Source organism: Lepidochelys kempii, chromosome 17 (assembly GCF_965140265.1).
Source record: "Lepidochelys kempii isolate rLepKem1 chromosome 17, rLepKem1.hap2, whole genome shotgun sequence".
NCBI classification, from domain to species: domain Eukaryota; kingdom Metazoa; phylum Chordata; order Testudines; family Cheloniidae; genus Lepidochelys; species Lepidochelys kempii.
The window spans coordinates 5,129,335-5,151,900 of NC_133272.1; the positions used below are offsets into that span (position 1 = coordinate 5,129,335).

The following is a 22,566-nucleotide window of genomic DNA, read 5'->3' on the forward strand; positions in this document are numbered from 1 at the left end:
ACACTGACAGAAGCAGCTGCTGTTATTAAAAGTAAGATTATCACTTAAACAGTCTTTGAATCCAAGTACTTAAGTGACTTCCAGCAGTTCACTGGTGTGACTTTCTTTAAAATATCATCAGCAAACGTATGTTTCTCGAATGGCTCTTATTCCCAAACTGCATCTCTTTTACGGCCTGCTGCCATTATAGGCTTTCCCTTCTAGTGAGAGAATGGTATGGTAGATCTCAAATCAATGAAGGCTACACTCAGAAAGACCTCAAGACTTCTGGAATATGCTGCTCAAACAGTTTCACTTTTGTTTCTACTGCCTGTCCCTCCCTTCTCACATTTATCTCCAGACTTTTTCTCCTTGTCCAGATTTATTCCACCCCCAAAAATCTTCTATTCTAGGGGTGGCCAACCCATGACTCCGGAGCCACATGCGGCTCTTCAGAGGTTAATATGCTGCTCTTGGCATAGGCGCTGACTCTGGGGCTGGAGCTACAAGTTTCCAATGTGCTGTGGGGTGCTCACTGCTCAACCCCCAGCTCTGCCCCCACTCCACCCTTTCCCCCAAGGCCCCTGCTCCTTCCCCCCGAGCCTACCATGCCATCAATCCTCCCACCCCCAGAGCCTCCTGCGCACACGAAACAGTTGATTGCAGCAGGCAGGCGGGAGGGGGGAGACACTGATTGGTGGGATTGCTGCCAGGCAGGAGGTGCTGGGGGCTGGACGGGGGTGCAAGCTGATGGGAGGCTGCTGATGTATTACTGTGGCTCTTTGGCAATGTACATTAGTAAATTCTGGCTCCTTCTCAGTCTCAGGTTGGCCACCCTGTTTCATTCATTGAACTTTTTGAAACCTTGCACTTTTAGAGAGAGGTAAGGGATTGACTTTGTGTACACAAATTTGCAGAGGGATGATAGGGTTGGGGTCTGTTATTTCTCACCTCTATATATTATTTATTTTAAAGCATTTTTGCTGTTAACGAGCGTGTTATCTCTGGAGACATGAATCCACAGTCTGAGAACTGCAAAACTAAGTATCTCTAATGATATATTCTAGACTGAGCATTGAGTCCCATTGGGTAGATAGAAAGCTTATGCTCAAATAAATTGGTTAGTCTCTAAGGTGCCACAAGTACTCCTTTTCTTTTTGCGAATACAGACTAACACGGCTGCTACTCTGAAACCTAAATAATCTATACAGAAACCACTATAACCCCATAAGATTGGGTCCCTAATCCATGAACTATTGGAACTCATTTACAAAACTTTTCATAAACATTATATGAATATATTGTCTCATACTATAGAATTAGAATTTATAATCCCTATTCCATGATAAGATGTCTTTGAGCTATAATGTATCTTAATTAAAACTATCTTTAGATAGGTTTTTTCCTCAAAAAGCATTTTATCCAAAAAATCTGATTTAAATAAAAAAAATAGTTTAAAAAAAAATCATTGATTTTTATCCACCCTGGAATCTGAAAGATGACATGGTAATTCTATAGAAAGGACTTAATTAGTCCTCTGGTACTCTCCCAGATTTTCTCCCTACAAATTCAAAAAGCTTTGTCTCAACCATTAACTGTAGCCTTTTATATTTCTGAGATTGGGCACTTAGCACAAGAGAAAATTGTTGATCTGATGAGGAACATAAAAATACAGCAGGTAAGTTTTAAACATTTTCCCTGGTGTTAGCTGTGTAATTTATCATTAGTCCTAAATTTCTTAGGTAGTATTGAAAAACAAAATGGTTAAGTGAGTACTTGAACAATTACCCATATTAGTTAATGAGTGAGATGAATCCTTTAGTTGAAAGACTGCGGGACAAATATTTTGTAAGAGTAAAATTTCTTTTGACTCTGGTAAAGGTAACTTTTTAAAAAAAAAACAAAAAACAGTGATTTTTGTCAGGGTGATTAGTGGCTGGAGTCAGTGATTAAACTTATTTTTTTTCTGAGAACTACTGCTACAGAGCACTTGGTAACTATGTGTGTCCTAGATGTCACACAGGACTTTCTTCTCATTAAACTGTACATGCTTGCACTGGGTAATATAACCTGTCAGCGTGGTCTTAAATTTCATTCTTACATTCATGAGATGCACACATTTTTTAAAAAGAAAAGGAGGACTTGTGGCACCTTAGAGACTAACCAATTTATTAGAGCATAAGCTTTCGTGAGCTACAGCTCACTTCCTCAGATGCATATCGTGGAAACTGCAGCAGGCTTTATATATACACAGAGAATATGAAACAATACCTATTCCCACCCCACTGTCCTGCTGGTAATAGCTTATCTAAAGTGATTTCCAGCACAAATCCAGGTGCTGGAAATCACTTTAGATAAGCTATTACCAGCAGGACAGTGGGGTGGGAATAGGTATTGTTTCATATTCTCTGTGTATATATAAAGCCTGCTGCAGTTTCCACGATATGCATCTGAGGAAGTGAGCTGTAGCTCACGAAAGCTTATGCTCTAATAAATTGGTTAGTCTCTAAGGTGCCACAAGTCCTCCTTTTCTTTTTGCGAATACAGACTAACACGGCTGTTACTCTGAAACCTGACACATTTTTTAATCTTCCTTCTGCTGTCTAAGTTCTTGCACCATGTCCTTTACTTTGGCCTTTGAGTACCTTTTTCTTGCTTGCTTACCATATTATAAGGCTTGGAGTATAAATGTATCTTAAAAAGAAATTAAAACAAAATAGATAATACCAGGAGGATCTAGGCAATAGTTTGAATTTTCTATCCATCATGACTTTTCTGTGTAGCCTGCTTCCATGCTTGAAACTTTAGGAGAAATCATCTCCTGAGCTGACATCTGACTCCTGTTTCTGCTGTGGAAAATTCCTGATCACTTCATATATTCATAGATACTAAGGTCAGAAGGGACCATTATGATCTTCTAGTCTAACCTCCTGCACAATGCAGACCACAGAATTTCACACACCCATTCCTGCGAAAAACCTCTCACCTTCAGATATGTTGCCAGAGTGCAACTCCCGTTTTTCTTGCTGATTTTGTTCGTTGCTAATGGGTTTGTTTAATCCCATTTAGACTGTTGTATTATTCTCTTTTCTCACTGCATAACCAGCTGAAGTCAGCTGGTAAAAACCCCTATTCTAGGAATCTGGCTAGCAGCAGGCCAGGCAATAAAACTCCAGTTCTAGCTCAGCTACCTCCTTTGGCTGTCGGGTTCTGTGTTCACTCCACTGCCTTTGGAATCTTCAACCAACTTTCTGTTCTGGCTGCTCTTTAAACTATTCTTTCTGCTCCCCCAAAACACCCACAAGCATGACTGTCTTGCCGATCTATTTGTCTCACTGCTACCTGTGCCATGTGGCTGGCCACACCCATCATTTAAAGCCTGATTTGTGGACTTCCATGCTGCTACTGGAGATTAACTTGATATTTGCTTTTGTTTTTTCTTCACATTTTGGACTTATGGACTGTGTTACTACAATGAAGTCAAAGTTTAAGATAGTTTAAGCTTCTTGTCCTCATTACTAAGGCGTTATGTGGCTTTGCCTTATCTAAGGAATTGAGTTAAGCTACATTGATATAAGCCATGTTTGAATTAAATTAAATGTGTTCGCACACAGTCTTGCTGTAGTATAACTAAATCAGTTTAAAATCGTACATTTAAATTAAACTGGTGCAACTTTGAATGTAGGCAAGACTTTAGATTCTAAACCCCCTTTTATTACTTCTCTTCTGAGTCTGAAGTTCATTTAAGTCTCTTGAATTAGCTCTGTGTACATTTTCTGAACAACTCTGCTATAAAAGGTTTAGAAAACCTAACCTGTGAGGAATGGTTAAAAACCTGGGCATGTTATGCTCTGGACAAAAGAAGACTGTTGGGGAACCTGACAACAGTCTTCAAATATGTTAAAGGCTATTTTAAAGAGGACTATGATAAATTGTTCTCCCTGTCCACTGAAGGTAGGAAAAGGCATAATTGGCTTTGTCTTTAGCAAGGGAGATTTAGATAAGGTATTAGGAGAAACTTTCCAGCTGTGAGGTTAGTTAAGCTCTGGAATAGGCTTCCAAGAGAGGTGGAATTCCCATCCCTGGAGATTTTTCAGAACAGACAGATAGAGAGACAGCTAAGAAATGAAATAAAAAAAATAAGCAGTTTGTATCATGCCATCAGTCTCTCATGTTCTATCAGTCTAACCATAGTACACTTTTCAGAGTAGCAGCCGTGTTAGTCTGTATTCGCAAAAAGAAAAGGAGTACTTGTGGCACCTTAGAGACTAACCAATTTATTTGAGCATAAGCTTTCATGGCTCACTTCATCGGATGCATTCAGTGGAAAATACAGTGGGGAGATTTATATACATAGAGAACATGAAACAATGGGTGTTATCATACACACTGTAACCAGAGTGATCACTTAAGGTGAGCTATTACCAGCAGGGGGGACACCTTTTTAGTGATAATCAAGGTGGGCCATTTCCAGCAGCTGACAAGAACGTCTGAGGAACAGTGCGGGGTGGGGGGATAAACATGGGGAAATAGTTTTACTTTGTGTAATGACCCATCCACTCCCAGTCTCTAGTCAAGCCTAAGTTAATTGTATCAAGTTTGCAAATTAATTCCAATTCAGCAGTCTCTTGTTGGAGTCTGTTTTTGAAGTTTTTTTGTTGAAGTATTGCCACTATTAGTTCTGTAATCGAGTGACCAAAGAGATTGAAGTGTTCTCCAACTGGTTTTTGAATGTTATAATGCTTGATGTCTGATTTGTGTCCCTGTATTCTTTTACGTAGAGACCGTCCAGTTTGACCAATGTACATGGCAGAGGGGCATTGCTGGCACCTGATGGCATATATCACATTGGTAGATGTGCAGGTGAACGAGCCTCTGATATTGTGGCTGATGTCATTAGGCCCTCTGATGGTGTCCCCTGAATAGATATGTGGACACAGTTGGCAATGGGCTTTGTTGCAAGGATAGGTTCCTGGGTAAGTGGTTCTGTTGTGTGGTATGTGGTTGCTGGTGAGTATTTGTTTCAGGTTGGGGGGCTGTCTGTAAGCAAGGACTGGCCTGTCTCCCAAGATCTGAGAGAGTGATGGGTCGTCCTTCAGGATAGGTTGTAGATCCTTGATGATGCATTGGAGAGGTTTTAGTTGGGGGCTGAAGGTGACGGCTAGTGGCGTTCTGTTATTTTCTTTGTTGGGCCTGTCCTGTAGTAGGTAACTTCTGGGTACTCTTCTGGCTCTGTCAGTCTGTTTCTTCACTCCAGCAGGTGGGTATTGTAGTTGTAAGAATGCTTGATAGAGATCTTGTAGGTGTTTGTCTCTGTCTGAGGGGTTGGAGCAAATGTGGTTGTATCGTAGAACTTGGCTGTAGACAATGGATCATGTGGTGTGGTCTGGATGAAAGCTGGAGGCATGTAGGTAAGTATAGCGGTTAGTAGGTTTCCAGTATAGGGTGGTATTTATGTGGCCATCGCTTATTAGCACCGTAGTGTCCAGGAAGTGGATCTCTTGTGTGGACTGGTCCAGGCTGAGGTTGATGGTGGGATGGAAATTGTTAAAATCATGGTGGAATTCCTCAAGGGCTTCTTTTCCATGGGTCCAGATGATGAAGATGTCATCAATGTAGCGCAAGTAGAGTAGGGGCATTAGGGGACGAGAGCTGAGGAAACGTTGTTCTAAGTCAGCCATAAAAATGTTGGTGTACTGTGGGGCCATGCGGGTACCCGTAGCAGTGCCGCTGATTTGAAGGTATACATTGTCCCCAAATGTGAAATAGTTATGGGTGAGGACAAAGTCACGAAGTTCAGCCACCAGGTTTGCCGTGACATTATTGGGGATACTGTTCCTGACGGCTTGTAGTCCATCTTTGTGTGGAATGTTGGTGTAGAGGGCTTCTACATCCATAGTGGCCAGGATAAAGTTGCCATTCGACCTGTCAGTCTGAGAGTCCCACAGCCAGTGACCTCTGCAGTTAAATTCTATGAACTAGTGGAAATGAGTGAGGCCTTGTCTAAACACAGAAGCTGCACCAGTTAACTTAAAATGGTATCATGCAGTTTTTGTATCTGGAGTCTTACATCAGTTTAAAAGTATTTCAGTTTAACTTGCACCTGTAAATTTACCAAGCTAAACAGATGTAAGCAGAGTCAGGATGAGCTCCACCCTGACATCTGGTGGTGAAGTGTGGCAAGTTGTGGAAAAGAACTTCAGGGGCTGATCTCATTTTGCATAGGCACACCCACCCCACCTAGAATGAGGCCATAGCTGCCCAAATGGTCACTTTGGCTGCTGTGGGATCCCCAGTGTCTCTGTTATTGGGGCAGGAAGAATAAATTGTTATTACCCTGATTATGGGAATCAAGGACAGTGGAACTGTACTTGGCCTTTTGTTATGATGGAGGGAGTCGCCATCAACTAAGTAGCACTCGCTAGGCAAGGGACATGGGTTCCAAAACTCTGTGAATTGAGAGAGGCTGGGGACAGGTATTCATACTTGGTGGCATGGGCCCCCTGCAATGCATCCAGTGAAGTGAGCTGTAGCTCACGAAAGCTTATGCTCAAATAAATTTGTTAGTCTCTAAGGTGCCACAAGTACTCCTTTTCTTCTTCCAGATACTGTAGCTCTTGTATGTTTCCAGTTTTTTTTTTTATTTTATGGACTATGATCCTTGTTTAAAAACAAGTGTATCTACATGCTAGGCTAATTTCAAAGGCTTGTTCAGGATTAGGGAAGGGTCATCTTAATCTTGCAAATCTCTTTTTAGATTACTCCTGGCTCAGAGTAAAATAGGTTTGTATATCTGCCCTCTTCCCAGCTGAAACTAATGTCCTTTTCACTACCCCCATGCCAGGCCCCTCTATCTTGGCAAAAATCCTTTTGGATGCTAATTAGGCTTCTGTTTATTTTACTCAAATTGATTCAGGGAGTATCCTAAATGTAAAGGTACAGGCTTCTGTTTTCTAATAATTCCAACTTTGTATCAAATATGAATTTTTGGCAGGTAGAATTAAATTTGTCATAATTCTACAGTAACCTTACTCTGGTCATTCTGGGCATTTTGTGGCTGTTTCCTGTCTATTTAGGTCATAAACTGCATGGGGCAAGAATGTAATCTTCCTGTGTTTTGTACAGTCCTAAACATGCTGCACTTAACAAATAGCCTCATGAAAGTGGCCAGGCCCTCTTTAAAATTTATAATATTTTAATCTCATCTACAGTATTGCAGAAAATGGAACGTGTCACACAGATAATATAAGACATAGACCATAAGTAGTTAAAAAATTATCATGTCCTGAGTAGACAAGGAGTTTTCTAACTTTTTCACAGCGTGGACCACTTCTTTAGAGAGTGTCACATGGACTATCTTCTGTCCCGTTTACAATAACATAATATCACAGTGTGGCAACTACAGCAACTAGTTAAATGAGAAAGTAATAAGATTTTTTTTTCTGTTTTTAATTTACCTTCTTTTAGTGCGATGATGTATTCTGAAACAAGTAGAATCCAAGACTATGTAACCAAATAGGCCTGTGGACCAACAAATGCTTTGCTGACTGCAGTTTGCGAACCTCTGATGTGGAGTCATTGCCGAAATTTGTTCACAAAAATAAATAAGGCTTGACTTCTCATTCTGAAGCCATCTTCAGTTTTATTGTGTCTTCCCCATGCAATATCAACATGGAACACATTTAGAGCAAAATTTTTAGTGTCTCTAGTGGAAGCTATAGTAGTGAAGAGGAGTATTTTGAACACTGGCTGGGCGGTATTGTTAGGGAGAGTAGGCTTCAAGAGCATGGTCAGTACACTCTTTCTTTCACAGGTTTCAGAGTAACAGCCGTGTTAGTCTGTATTCGCAAAAAGAAAAGGAGGACTTGTGGCACCTTAGAGACTAATAAATTGGTTAGTCTCTAAGGTGCCACAAGTCCTCCTTTTCTTTCTTTCACAGTGTTCATTCTCCCCCGTCCCTGAAGTAGATCTCTTGTGTGTTCTACTGCTATATCATGGAACCCATTCTCATGACCGAAGATACTCGAGACAAAGTTCTCCAGTAGTGGGGTGTTACTGTTGGCCTGCCATCTCTTGAGATGATGTTAGTTCAGCTCAGTTTCTAAAGAATTCAGTTTGCACCATCTCTGTCTGGAAGCTGAAATTATCTTCTCCACAGCACATACTGCCCTCATTTGAAAGGGCCTTAGGCTAATCTTAAATCCCGCAGCTGGCTTTGTGTTCGCATGTTCAATAAGTTTCGCAATGTTTTAGTTAATCTGCAGAATTTGTCAAGAAGTCATACAGGATTCATTATTCTTAGTACTAGCAGTGGGAGTCAACCCAAGTCTCTTGACTGATATCAATCAAAGTTCTCTTGTCTGAAGCAGACTTGTTTTGTGGCAAGTGTCTTATTATAGATAATTGTTAAGTGTCTGGTTCATTTCACCTGTGCTATTGACCTAGCACTTTAATGCAAATTGAAAAATAGTCTGAAGTATGTAGTATTCTAAATGTCTTGTTGGTGATTTGCAGATGATATATAATGAGGATAAAATGCATTTTAGGGAGTTCTACAAAACAGCCGTCAGTTGCTTTTTTTGATATAGAGGTTCAGGGCAGGGCACTATGTCTTGGGAGTAGTAGTCTTTGTGGACCACAGATCTGTATTCTGTACATTGAGTAGTCTGCTCTACTTTATGCCAGTTATGTGGGGACCTCTGGCAAGTTCCCCATATGGCCCTTTGGGGAAAGTCTGAGTCTCTAATTTATATAATACTCAAGAATAACTTCAGTGCTTTCTGTGTTCAAAGTGCTATACTAACGCTAAAACTTAAAACACTTCTATGAGATTAAGTATTAGCCCCATTTTACAGAATGGAAAGCTGAGGCTCAAAGAGGTGACGTGACTTGTTTAAAATGATACAGTCAGTCAGTGTCAGGATTCCTGGCTCATTCCTCCAGACCACATTCCCTCATAAACTGACACTTTTTACCCACTGAATTGTTTACGTTCAGTGGTATATTTTCCCTCAGGGTATCATAAAAAGATGTCTTTTATGAAATTTGTTCTTGATGTTTTCACAGGTGCTGGAGAGAACCTGGAAAACACAATGACAGCTTTTCGCCAGTAAGTACAAAAGGAACAAATACCTAAAATAGTCTTATTTAATAATTTTGTCTGTATGCGACTCATTAAAGAATTGTATTTGGCACATAGCAACTGTTTAAGATACAGTATTCCATTTCTATAATAATACTTTACGTTTCTATAACTAACATCTGTCATCCAGGTGCTTTACACATAGTAAGTATCATCCTCATTTACAGATGGGGAAACTGAGGCACAGATGTTGCGACTTCCCCATGATCATATGTTAAGACAGTGGCAGTTGGGAACAGAACCCAGGCAAGCTGATTACTATCTCCCTGCTCGAACTATGAAAACATACAGCATGTTTCTTTAATACTGCCTTTGAAAAGCTACATATTTAGATGCATGAGACTTGTGTTATAAAGATGGCAGTTAGTACTGACATCAGTGTATTTGAAAATCAGAGTAGCCTGGTGTCAGTTCTTTGCACTGCATTTGGGCCACTATATGGAGATTCATTTTGTTCTTTCAATAAATTACAAAGCTTTTTGCATAGTTCATGTGTTGCACAGATGTCTCTTGAAGAGATTTACCACAGAGGACAAAGAGGGGAGACCAAAGTGGGCTAGGGGATTCTACTCATGGCATTGTCTGGTGACTTCTGTATTTAAATGAATAGTGTATGGGAGAAAAAGGAAATGTTAAACCTGGTGTTTTTTTCCCTTGGCTTCAAAAATTAAACACAGCAAGTTAGTAAAGTTCTGCATGCATGTCTCTGTGAAAAGCATTCCTGGAACTGAGTGTCTCTCTCTTTTTGGATTAGATCTCTTATTTTAAGACTTCCATTTATTTTCAAATCTCTTCTTAAAACTCTTCTCTCTCTTCCTCTCGTAACTACAGTATCTTTACACCGTTGCTTTCTGTAATTTTTATCATTTGCTGTTACTAGTGGGATATAATTCAAAAGACTCTAGTGTATTTCAAATAACAGTGCACATTCATATGCTAATTAAGACCCCGGACTGGGATTCAGGAGACTTGGGTTCTTTGTTCAATTCCTTGGTGTGGAAGCCTGAGGCAAGTCACTCCTTTTGCTGTACCTCTGTTTCCTCATTGTAAAAGGGGATAATAATCCCTTCTTCACACGATTGTTGAGGCTTAAATTGTTAATGTGTGCAGACTGCTTTAAGATAATTGATGGAAGGTTCATTAGAAGTGCATATTATGGTTTTTTGCATACCTGCTGTGTACCTGGCTTGTATGAAAGTCTCTTACCTGTGGGTTTTTCAACTGAGTTGATATTGGGAAGTCTTTTCTAAAGCCTCTCAAACTACAGCCTTCGAAAATGGTGAATTACAACAAAGTTCTCAGCAGTATTCCAGAAAAAAACAAATCCAACATTCCTCACAGTCACCTAAGAGTAGAGAGGCAGAAATGTCTTCTTTTTTTTAAACTTTATTTGTATTTAACAGCTTCATCACAGTTAGTACATTTTCTTCCAGAGTATGCAGCAGTGCCAGTGTTCCTAACCAAACAGCACTATTGAAAAGCGCCACAGGGCTTCTAATCTCCTTAGCATAGCGGGTGTTTTTTGTTGTTGTTTTTTTAAACTGCCTCTCTTTTTTTTTTTTTCTTCAACTCAGCTAACACACACTCCTCAAAGCAAGCTGTTACCAATTCTCAGCTTTCTCTTAAAACCTATGTAGTAGGTTGTCTTAAATCTGTCATTTTGACTATTTGTTTTAACTTTATCTAAAGTTTTCTTCACTTAAATACAACTAGCTGGGGCAAAATTTTGCATGTTTCCTCATCTGCATTTAAGTGTATTTATATATCAGTAATGTGTGTTGCATAATTCTTACCTGGTTAACTTGATTTTACCATTTTAAGTTCCTACAATGCTCAGAGGTGTACAGGGTCGTGGTTCCTGCCCTAAGGAATACAGTAAGAGTAAAATAGTACTTTGAGGTATTGTTTGAATTCATTACTATCAATCCCTGTCAGATTCACAGTTAATATCAGTTAGATTGTTGGCTCTTCAGACCAAGGACCACATTTTTCTTATTTGTAATTCAAAGCACCCAACATATTTGTGGATGCTGTAAAATATAATATAAGCGCACACACTGATTTTAGGTTTAAAATTATTTCTAAACACAGCGTGATTTTAAAAAAAAATCTTTCAAATTATGTTGGGACGTTGCATGCAAGGTGCTACAAGAATCACAATAGAAATCTTAATTGCATCTAGAATACAAAATTAACCTTAGCATCATGACCTTTGGCAGGAGTCAGATAAAGAAGCTATCAAGAGATTGCCACATCTTTTCACTGGGTTTTAGTTTCTTCTTCTAAAACTATATTGTTGATGTGAGAGAGTTCATTAGCGAGTTCGCTGGGCTTCAGGAAATAAAAGAGAGCTTTGTCAGTCTGGTGTTTATAAACTATGGGCATTGCCAAATGGGAATGCATCTTTAAGCCTTCTGTTCTGATATCTCTCACTACTTGGAACAAGTGGGGGCTTTACGAAAACAAACAGCTGTATTTTTGTGAGTTTATCCCTAAACCTAAAAAGTCTTGCTTGGTCGGGGTTTTATTGTTAGGTTGTGAATGAGTCTGTTTGACATCTCAAGTACTGAAGTGGATGTCCAGCAATACCAGAATACTTTGTATTTTTGAGTCAGGGAATGTCTTGTCTTTTTTAGGGCAATGTGAGTTTGAGAAGTTCTGATTGTGCTGTAGAGCAGACTGCCATTTTCAGCTGAAACCACTAAGTAGTAGGAAGAGCCACAAGTACTCCTGTTCTTTTTGCGGATTCAGGCTGACACGGCTGCTACTCTGAAACCCTTCTAGCTATAGCTACTAGTTAGAGGCTGGCAAACACGTAGGATCATTGACAATAGGAGCCGTTGTTTTCCTGCTTCCATTCAACAATAGCTCTGTGTTTTTAAGCAATTGTATCATTTGATAAAAAGTTTGGGTATTTAATGGTAGTATATGATACTGGACTGTCACTCATGAACTTGGCCACTGTCCTGTAGTATAGCTAGAAATGCTGTTTTTTCCAGAGACCCAGTCAACTGAAACCAGGCTGAATATCAGAATATTCTTGATATTGTATTTTCTTTTCTTCTCGCACTCAATTATTGAGACTGAATGGTACCTAACAGCAGACAGGTTTTAACCTGACAGATTCCTGATTCTTTATCATCATCACAGCTAGGTCAGAAGTCATGTTAAGCAGCCTTATGGTAATATGCTACAGTGTTTGTTTTGTAGTGTTGCGTGTATGTTATGCTTAAATCATAAAATGCCAAATTGAAATCAATGAAAAGTCTCCAATTGACTTGAATGAACATTGGATCCGGCCGAAATGCTGAAATCAAACCACGCTGGTAAAATGTTTAAGATTCATTGTCAGACAGCTAAGAAAAATATTTAATGGTTTTAACAGAAAGGCTTTCAGACTTTGGCTTGTATTTCTTAACTGTCTGGTGTAACTTAATCTCCTGGGTCTCTATTATGTTGATAGATGATGAATTCAGTTTTCATTGGAGACTGAAGCCCAGTTTGAGTTTAATATTTTTAATTTATTTATATCCAGCAGTTTTTAAAAAAGAATACTTCTCTGCCTTATCTGCACTGTATTGAGAGTTCATAGAAGTTTTGATACTAGGGTTGTGATAATCTAAATAATAGAATGGAAAATATGTGGCAAAGTCCTCTGCACTGCTCTGAAAATCTAAACCTGGATTTTTGTTAGTGATCATTTTCAATTATTTAATGAGTTGGAGAATGCTTAGATAGGAGGTTTGAATGCTTACTTTTAAAAAAGACAGATGGGGTCAATAAAGTAATATTTTAGTGTGTATGTGTAATATGCCAAGCAATGTACCATCCTTGTCAGTCTTACTCACAAAGCAGGAAACAAATAGAGTCCTTACTGTATCCACATCCCTAGTAATTTTAGATCCTTGAAGAGGCATTACATAATGTGTGTACTTGTCACTAGTTAACATTTGACTTCTTGTTGATGGTGGTAAAATGAGGTCATATCTTCCCAGGAAGTGATATTCACAGCTTTAAAAGTTAGTGATTGACCTTTTTTACAAACTGGTTTCAGAGGCTTAATTTGTAAATCTTAATAATATATTGCAAATTATTCCTGACCAATCTGCTCTAATTGATTTTACCTGTAGAAATTAGACTCTCAAATCTAATTCTGGATTTTTTTTCAATTTAAGTGAAATAAAACTGTAAACATAAACGGATGTATCAAGTTAAACTAACTTAAATTTTGTGTTTTTTTGTTTTAAATTAATACTCCTCAGGATTCTCCATTCTTCCACCTTTCCCTTCACAAAGAAAATGTCCATCAACTATTTCCTACAGTCACCCACTATAGGCATACAGGGGGAATTTAATCTCCTGGGTTTGTTTAGTCCTTTGCCTCTCAACTGAGACTATCAAATGTGTCAGTTATGGAATTGGTTTCTGTGGTATGGGCTCCTGTGCACTAGTGACTTGATTGTGGAGTTTGGTGATCTCATAGGTCACCTGGGACTTCTCAGATGGTAACAGCTTTTGTTCAGTACTAAAGTGAGCTGCATTTGGGCCAGTATCCAAAAGGTGCAAGGCTGTATGTCCCTTCGCTAATTCCCTGAGCCATCCAGTCCCTGCTAACTTAAATCAGACAAGGTTTTTAAAAAGAAAAGATTCGCAGTACTGAAGTGTTCAATTAGCTGTCTCTTGTATGTCATTTAAAGACATTTTTTAACACTTTAAAAAAATCTTTAATTTAAAAGAAAATTGTATGCCGTTCAAATAATTTTCATTAAAGAGAGTTTAAATTTATAATTTTCCTAACAGTAAATATGCTGAGGCTAGAAGGTATCAAATGTCAAAATTATTAAACTGTGACCATGGAGAGTGAAGTACCCTATCACCCTTATAATTGGTACCTCTGGGTTGAGAGAGATTAGCAAGCCTGTGTGTTGAGGCTTAGACAGTACAGGGGGAAAATATACGTGATCTGCACAGAGGCCAGGGAGTCGGGCGCTTCCAAGTTCAAATCCCAGCTTAGTCACTGATTTTGACACTGTTCTTATGCCAGTTGTTAACTTTGCTGTTCCCCAGCTTCAAATTGTATATATGTAAATAATTTAAAGTCTCTTGGTTTCACCAGGACCAAGTTCACTGAATAAAAGTTTGTGCGTTTATAAATTAGTTTTGTATGCCACACAACTATGTGGTATATGGTTCAAGACTGTTTTCTGGCTTGCTGCAGTGCAGTTAATGTGGGGACAGATATGTTGGAGCTAGATTGCCATCTGACGAAAGACGAACAAGTAGTGGTATCACATGATGAGAATCTGAAGAGAGCAACTGGAGTTGACGTCAGTATATCTGACCTCAAGTACGTGGTAAGTTTAAGAAAATTTTAAAAACCTAATGGTTAAAAAATAGGCAACAGATATATATTGCTTTAAGACATCACGCTAGGGAAGGAAGCAAAGGACACTGCACTTGTGATTTCCAAAGTGTGTGTCTTAGATTTGTAGTGTGTCCTTCAATATCTAAGTACTGAGCCATTGTTTTAAAAACACATCTCTTGCCAAACGCATTTTCAATAACATTTTAATTGAATTACCAAGGTCTTAGATAAAAATTTCAAAATCATGCTTTGGTTTATTCAGTCTCTGCTAGGGTAGCTCTAAGAATATTCATTCTGCTTTGTGTCATTGTGCAAACAACTCGCAAAACCATTTTTAATACAGCGGCAAAGAGACCTTATAAATATATACAGAATGTTAGTTATCTTTTCAAGATAATCAATGTTTATATGATTTATGCCTTGAAATTTGTTATGCTCCATGTGTTTCAAGAAAAACAGTCACTGTATTTGTGTATTTATGCTAATGTTCATTTTTGTTTTTTTTAAAGGAACTCCCACCATATCTCTGCAAATTGGATGTCACCTTTCAGAAAGGTAATCTTTTTGTTTCTTTGTAGGTAAACCTATCATTTTAAATTGCAACAGCATTTATAATATTTTTCCATGAATTAACAATAGCATAGTTCTTATTCTGAAAAATGGAATGGAAGATTGTTTGTTTTAATCATCTGCCTTGATTAAAAAAAAATTTGTTTTTTAAAGCTCTTTTGGTTACTAAGGTCAGATTGATATGTTCCACATCACTGGGTAGTGGTTTAATTTAAGATGTTTACTCGGGAGGAGAGATTTTCCTGTTCAGTTACTTGCATGCAGTAGGTACATCCACTTTCCAATTCCCCTGTGATTTCTTTTAAGATTGTTGATTCATGATCCCTGATATGGCAGTAGGGATGGTTTTTCTCTTTCCAACTCATGGCATTTGGCTAGTGTGCTATCTGCTTGTGACTTCAAGAGACTTTTTGGATCTACTACGCTGTTCTGGTAGAGACTTCTACAATATTCTGGCTGACACAAATGCATTTTCAGCAGAAGGAATGGGGAGAGTGAGTTGTTCTGTTAATGGGTTTAAAAGAAGCACCAATATAGCTGTGAGAGGAGGAAAGCATATAAAATGGTGAACATATTCCTCATGAAAACAAGCTGCTGGTTCTCAGGCTGCTACTTAAATAGATCATGTTCACCATGTTGACAGATTCAAATTAAAAGTAATTACCCCACCTCAAAGCCTCTGAAGACTTTATCAAATGGGCTAAATTGAAGGACTTAGTAGTATCTGTATTTAGTATTAATGGTCCTCAACGTTGTTTTGAATAACCTTGGGCATATTTGAAACTTCCATCAAGAATCTTAAAGCATTTAAAAAACACTAAATGAAGCTTCACAATTATCCTATTTTACAAATGAGGAAATAAGGGTACAAAGGTCAACTGACTTGCCCAAGGTAACACAGCATCTGTGGGACTGAAACCTGGATTTCCTGGCTCCTGTTCCCTTCTCCAACCACTAGATAATGCTTCCCCAGTAAATAAAAGTTTAAGAAGAGAATACACTTTCTTAACTAGATGATACCTATCTATTCTTTCTATCAGTCCCAACTTCTGTTTAACATTATCTATTAACCATTAAATTTAGCAGGTTGGAGCTGTTGGAAGTTGAGGGTATGTTGGCCATGACCATTAACTTAGGATTTGAACAGGGTGGGCATTGAAATTTTGATGATGATGACCATTATTTTTTGTTCTAAGTTATTTTGAATTTCATGTGCTGGAGGTCTGCTAATTGACAACCAATTCATAATAGCTTTTGGGATAGGATGTGTCATCCAAACCACACTCTGGCATCATGGCAGGGTTGGTGTGAACTGTATGTAAACCATTCTTGATAGAGGAGGAGACTGGAGGTAGAAGTTCTATTCTAATTTTTAATATCTTGGATCAAAGAAAGCATTGCAGTGGAAGGGATTCCACATTGCCCCTCCTACAAGAACAGTGTGCCAGGGTGCCTGCTGGGGAAGTCTCCCCCATTCCCATGCACATAGGTAGTTTGAGGAACAACTTCCAGAGGTAAGACATAGGTACAGTAGACACTGATTCTAGCAATGAGAACTGATGTCATAGTCACTATCATGATACTACACAGTTGGACAGCAAAATACAAAAATGCATTCTAGTTCCACTTAATAAAAATATTTCTCATTCAGTGACCTTAAATGTGAAATTTAAAATGGCCTCTTACCATTACTGGGCAGAATAACACTACAAATTATCATCCTGTGATACAAAACTGCTACACCATTTTCATGGGATGGATTTTTATACTTGCCATGTGCCACCTGACATATCTAGATTAAAAATTAGAACTAAATTTGTATATGCTTGCCAGATTCCTATACAAGTATGCTGGTCCAAGAGGCCCAGCTGAGATTTGGGGGGGCGTGTCATAATATAAAGGGAAGGGTAAACCCCTTTAAAATCCCTCCTGGCCAGAGGAAAAATCCTCTCACCTGTAAAGGGTTAAGAAGCTAAAGGTAACCTCGTTGGCACCTGACCAAAATGACCAGTGAGGAGACTGGTTCCCCCAAGTATGAGCATCCAAGGGTAGCATATTGCACTGTAAGCTGGACCATAGGATTGACCTTGATAATGATTTTGATTCACCTAGATAGTTGCAGGGTTTTTTTCCCCTCAGTACAAGGAGTATGCTAGCTTTTCAGAACTATTTTTCTTTTAGGTCCTTCATCAAAATGTTGAGTGCTCTATAGATTTGCTTTTAACTGCAAAATATTGAGAGGCAAATCACAGCACTGACACAACTCCATTTGCTTTCCCAGAATGCCACTGTGAGGGTGAAGACAATCGCATTCCACTGCTGAAGGAGGTGTTTGAGGCATTTCCAAATACTCCGGTCAACATTGACATCAAAGTGAACAACAATGTGCTGATTAAAAAGGTACACAACACAGTACCTACTGCCCAAAACTAGCACCTTGAGTTGTAATTGAATCAAATTGCGCAAAGGTCACATCTTATCTGTACTTGGATAAGAGACTACAGGAAGTAGAACTGATGATTCAGTGGAAGGTGGTGTTCTTCAAGTGCTTGTTCATGTCAGTTCCAATTAGGTGTGTGCGTAGTTGTCGGAAAGTTATCCCGGAGCAGCTCCTGTCGGGTTGGCTGTGGAGCCCCCTGGAGTGGCGCGTTCATGGCACTCAGTATATGACCCTGCTGACCCGGCCCCTCCTCAGTTCCTTCTTACTTCCAGTGATGGTCGTTGGAACTGCGATCTCTTGCCTAGCAAGTGCTTCCCTTAGCGTTCTTTCATATAGTTAGTTTAGCTTAGTTTATTTGTGGTTAGTTTTAGTTGTTAGTATATATAGTGAGGTTTGGGAGCGGGGTTCCCAAATCCCGCCCTCCCTTGGGCTCGGGGGCATGCCGTGAGCCTAGGGCTTTTAAACCCTGCGGAACCTGCAGCCAAGCCTATGCCAACGAGCGACCCCCACGACTCATGTCTGTAGGAGGTGCACCAGATAGAAAGATGCAAGATCTGCAGGGCTCTCTGCACCAGAACTAAAGGAGCAAGATTTCCGATTGAAGCAGTTGCTTGTGGAATCTGCCCTTCATTCACAGTCTGCTGCGGACCGCCAGGACGTCCCTCTTCAGGGACCCTTTTCCCGAGCAACTCCTTATCCAGGAGGTGCAGGTGCTCCTCACAGCAGGGTCAGTGGAGGAGGTTCTTCAGGAGCTATGGGGCAAGGGATTCTATTCCATTATTTCCTAATCCCCAAAGCCACGGTGGGGTCTCAGATCCATCATAGACATGCAAGGGCTCAACAAATTCATGATAAAGTTGAAGTTCTGCATAGTCTCCCTAAGTACAGTTATCCCTTCTCTGGATCCAGGCAACTGGTAAGCCGCTCTCGACATGAAAATGCATACTTTCACATAGCTATTCAACCTGCACACAGATAATTTCTACGGTTTGTGGTCGACCAAAAACATTATCAGTTCATGGTCCTCCCCTTCGGCCGGTCAACAGCTCCCCAAGTGTTCACCAAGTGCATGTCTGTCGTAGGAGCCTTCCGCTGGAGAATTAATTCTTACCTCGACAACTGGCTACTATGGGGGGGTACTCCAGGGAGCAGGTAATCTCAAGTCCAATTAGTCAGATCCATTTTCAAGAGATTGGGACGACTCCTTAATTTGAACAAGTCAACCTTATCACCGACCCAAAGAATAGAATTCATCAGGGAGGTGCTGGACTCGGTACAGGCAAGGGTGTTCCTTCCAGAGACCCGATCCCAAGCCATAACAGACATTATTCAAAACCTCAGGCGATACCTGACCACTACAGCAAGGGGATGCCTGAGTCTCCTTGGCCATGTGGCAGCCTGCACTTACGTGGTCCACCATGGCAGACTGAAGCTCGGGCCACTCCAGGCCTGGTTCGATTCGGCCTACCACCCAGGGCATGACAGCCTGGACTCAGTGGTCACGGTACCAGAGCAAGTACTTGAGTCCCTCCAATGGTGGCTCGACCCTTGGACAGTGTGCGAAGGAGTCCCATTCAACAGCCCCTAGCCCTCCTTGTCCCTGGTAACGGATGCGTCAGCTCTGGGCTGGGGTGCACATTTGGGAGATCTCCAAATATAGGGCCTATGGTCACAGGACGAGCTCCCCCTTCATATCAATATCAAGGAGCCCAGGGTAGTACAGTTAGCATGCCAAACCTTTCAGGCCTGACTAAGAGGTCAGTGCGTGGCAGTGATGATGGACAACGCCCCGCCATGTTTTATATCAGCAAGCAGGGTGCAGCCTGTTCCTCCCCCCTATGCCGAGAAGCTGACCAGCTGTGGGAGTTCTGCATAGCCCATTCCTTTCACCTGGAGGTGTCCTATCTCCCAGGAGCTCAGAATGAACTAGCAGTCCACCTCAGCAGGTCATTTGGCAATCACGAGTGGTCCATCCGTCCGGATGTCATACACTCCATCTTCCAAAGGTGGGGGTTTCCCCAGGTCGACCTGTTCGTCACCAGGAGCAACAGGAAGTGTCCAATACTCTGCTCCTTCCAGAAGCACAGCCCGGGCTCAATCACAGATGCGTTTCTGCTACCCTGGGGAGGCCGCTTGTTGTATGCCTTTCCCCTGATCCCTCTCGTGCACAAGGTACTTCTCAAGGTCCGCAGGGTCAGAGTGGAAGTAAATCTGGTGGCCCTAGTGTGGCCCCGACAACACTGGTACACCACGCTCCTGGAACTGTCAGTGGACACACCAGTTGAGTTACCACTGCCCTCTGATCTGATCACTCAGGATCACGGTCTCCTTTACCCCCCAGACCTCTAGTCACTCCATCTCATGGCCTGGAAGCTTCATGGTTAAACCCCATGGAGCTTCTGTGCTCAGAACCAGTAAGGGAGTGAAACCATCCACTAGGATCACATATCTAGCTAAGTGGAAAAGGTTCACTTGCTGGTGTGCCCAGCAACATATACCTCCACTACAGGGGTCTATACCACTCATTCTAGAGTACCTTCTGTACCTGAAACAACACAGATTGGCAGCGTCATCCATCAAGTTACATCTTGCTGCTATCTCAGCCTTCCAGCTGGGAGCATCTGGCAGATCTGTATTTTCTAACCTCACGGTAGGCCATTTCTTCATGGGTCTGGAACGCCTACATCCTCAGACTAGACAGCCTGTCCCACCATGGGACCTCAGTCTGGTCCTCTTCAAATTAATGGAGCCCACTTTTGAACCATTAGCGATTTGCTCCCTTCTCTGTCGTGGAAGGTAGCCTTCCCAGTCGCCATCACATCAGCCAGGACAGCGTCAGAGCTAACAGCCCTTACCTGCAATCCACCCTACGCAGTCTTCCACAAAGATAAGGTGCGACTCGGGCCTCACGCAGCTTTTCTTCGCAAGGTAGTGTGTCACTTCCATACCAGCAAAGACATTTTTCTACGTGTCTTCTATCCTAATCCTCATGCCAGTAATTGAGAACAGAGGCTACGTTCATTGGCTGTTCAGCGGGCACTAGCATTCTACAACGAGCTCACTAAGCCGTTCAGGCAGTCAAACCAGGTGTTTGTAGCAGTAGCAGACCGGATGAAAAGACTCCTGGTCTCATCTCAAAAATATCTTCATGGATCACGTCCTGCATCTGCACGTGCTATAAGCTGGCCAAGATCCCAGCCCTGGCACTTACGGCACATTCCACGAGGACACGAGCCTCGTCAATGGTGTTCCTGGCCCAAGTCCCGATGCAAGAAATTTGCAGGGCAGCAACTTGGTCCTTGGGGCATACGTTCACCTCTCATTAAGCTATTATGCAGCATTCCACAGAGCAGTGCTCCAATCAGCGGTTCCTTAACTCTAACCCCACCTCCGGGGTGGAGCTTGGGAGTCACCTAATTGGAATTGATGTGAACAAGTACGCGAAGAAGAAAAAATAGTTGCTCACCTTCTTGTAACTGTTGTTCAAGATGTGTTGTTCGTGTCCATTCCAATACCCACCCCCCTATCCCTCTGTCAGAGTAGCCGGCGAGAAGCAACTGAGCAGGGACAGGCTCATATATTTAGCTCCATGAAGGTGCCCCTTCAGGGAACTCCGCAGCTGACCTGACGGGAGCTGCTAAGGGAAAACTTTCTGACAACTGTGTACGCGGTGCACACACACCTAATTGGAATGGATGTGAACATCTTGAAGAACAACAGTTAGGAGTAATCGTTTTTTCCCCTGAGTCAGGACTGAACCTGGGCTCATCATGGCAATAGGAAGGGGTTGCTATGTTGCTAGAGGCATCTCTAAGATGAGATGCAAGATGGAGGTCCATTACTGTTGTGGACACTGGCATCTAGATATTGTGTACTATATGTTTTTTAGGTAAAGATAACAGCACTTCATAGAAGAGAGAACCCCCTAATATGGCTGGCTGGTAAAGCCCTCCTGGTTTTTAAACAGCATATGTGCTCCACCAGGGTACCTTCACTAAGAGTTTTTATTATTATTTCTTGTTTATCCTCCAGGTACAACACAATGTAGCAGCAGATAGAAGGGGCTTCCCTCCTGCTCCCTGGCTCAGCCTTTTCTACTGCTTGCTTCCTTCTCTGAGCTGTCCAGCTCATGAGCTAATTACTTCATTAGTTCATCAGACTCCCTACAGGGGCAAGTGATCTCCATTAAGCTTCCAAACACAATTAAACTACCTAACTCCCTCTCACTCTAACTACACCCAGTGCCCCTGCATGTCCTAAGTGACCAGGATGCTGGTTCCCAGAAGGGGCTCTATTTATAGTCACTAACAACAACGCCATGTCTCAGTATTCTTTATCTCTTGTCCTGAAATGCTGTGCTGAACAGCTGCTGTATCCCATCCTAGAAGTGACTGTGTTAAAGTGGTGGGAGAGAATATGAAGAGTTGTTTTTTTTCTGAAGGAACTCTTTGTTATAATAAATTGCAATATATTGAGCTCCCGATGAATAATTCTTCAAGTGATGAAGAATAAACATCTCAAATGGGTGGTATCAGTGAATAAATGTCAGGATTCTGCTTTTTGATCACTGATTACAGGTTTCAGAGTTGGTGAGCCAGTACAAACGAGAACGTTTGACAGTGTGGGGCAATGTCAATTATGAGATTGTGGAGAAGTGTCATAAAGAGGTAAGCACCAAGAAATAACTATGACCTAGTAAAGGATCAGTGTCTTTACACTCTCCTGTCTGTTACTGTGTGGTGATGGAGTGATTCAGCATTTACAGAAAAATACTGTGTATTTAGCCATTTACCCAGGTTTTTCACCTGTGGTCAGAACTGTGGTAGCAATATGGTATTAACTCTTCCACACGTTAAAATATAAATTAAACTAAATATTAACACTTCCTTTTTTGTCCTAACTTTTTAAAATAACAACTTATGTTAATTTTCATACATATGAATGTATTTAATTGATGCTTGAGAGTAAGACCCACACATTCTTCTTCCACATCTTTCTCTGACCTCTTTCCTGGCTTCGGCTGTCTTTCCCCATCAAGTTGAATATTCTCCTCCTCGCTTTCAAGTCTCT

General features: G+C 41.0%; 1 protein-coding gene across 6 annotated transcripts in view; it reads left to right on the forward strand.

Annotated features, from left to right (window-relative positions):
• GDPD1 (glycerophosphodiester phosphodiesterase domain containing 1) overlaps positions 1 to 22,566 on the forward strand; it is a 33,224-nt gene that overhangs the window by 3,221 nt on the left and 7,437 nt on the right. For 4 of the 6 annotated variants that reach the window (XM_073315218.1, XM_073315220.1, XM_073315219.1 and 1 more), the window contains exons 2-6: positions 9,046 to 9,088; positions 14,340 to 14,475; positions 14,996 to 15,041; positions 17,338 to 17,456; positions 22,074 to 22,163. In XM_073315218.1, coding sequence (XP_073171319.1) covers positions 9,046 to 9,088; positions 14,340 to 14,475; positions 14,996 to 15,041; positions 17,338 to 17,456; positions 22,074 to 22,163 — 434 coding nt within the window. Of the gene's footprint in view, positions 1 to 9,045; positions 9,089 to 13,383; positions 14,476 to 14,995; positions 15,042 to 17,337; positions 17,457 to 22,073; positions 22,164 to 22,566 lie in introns of those variants that run through there. The other 2 variants (XM_073315222.1, XM_073315217.1) reach the window with 2 other exon arrangements.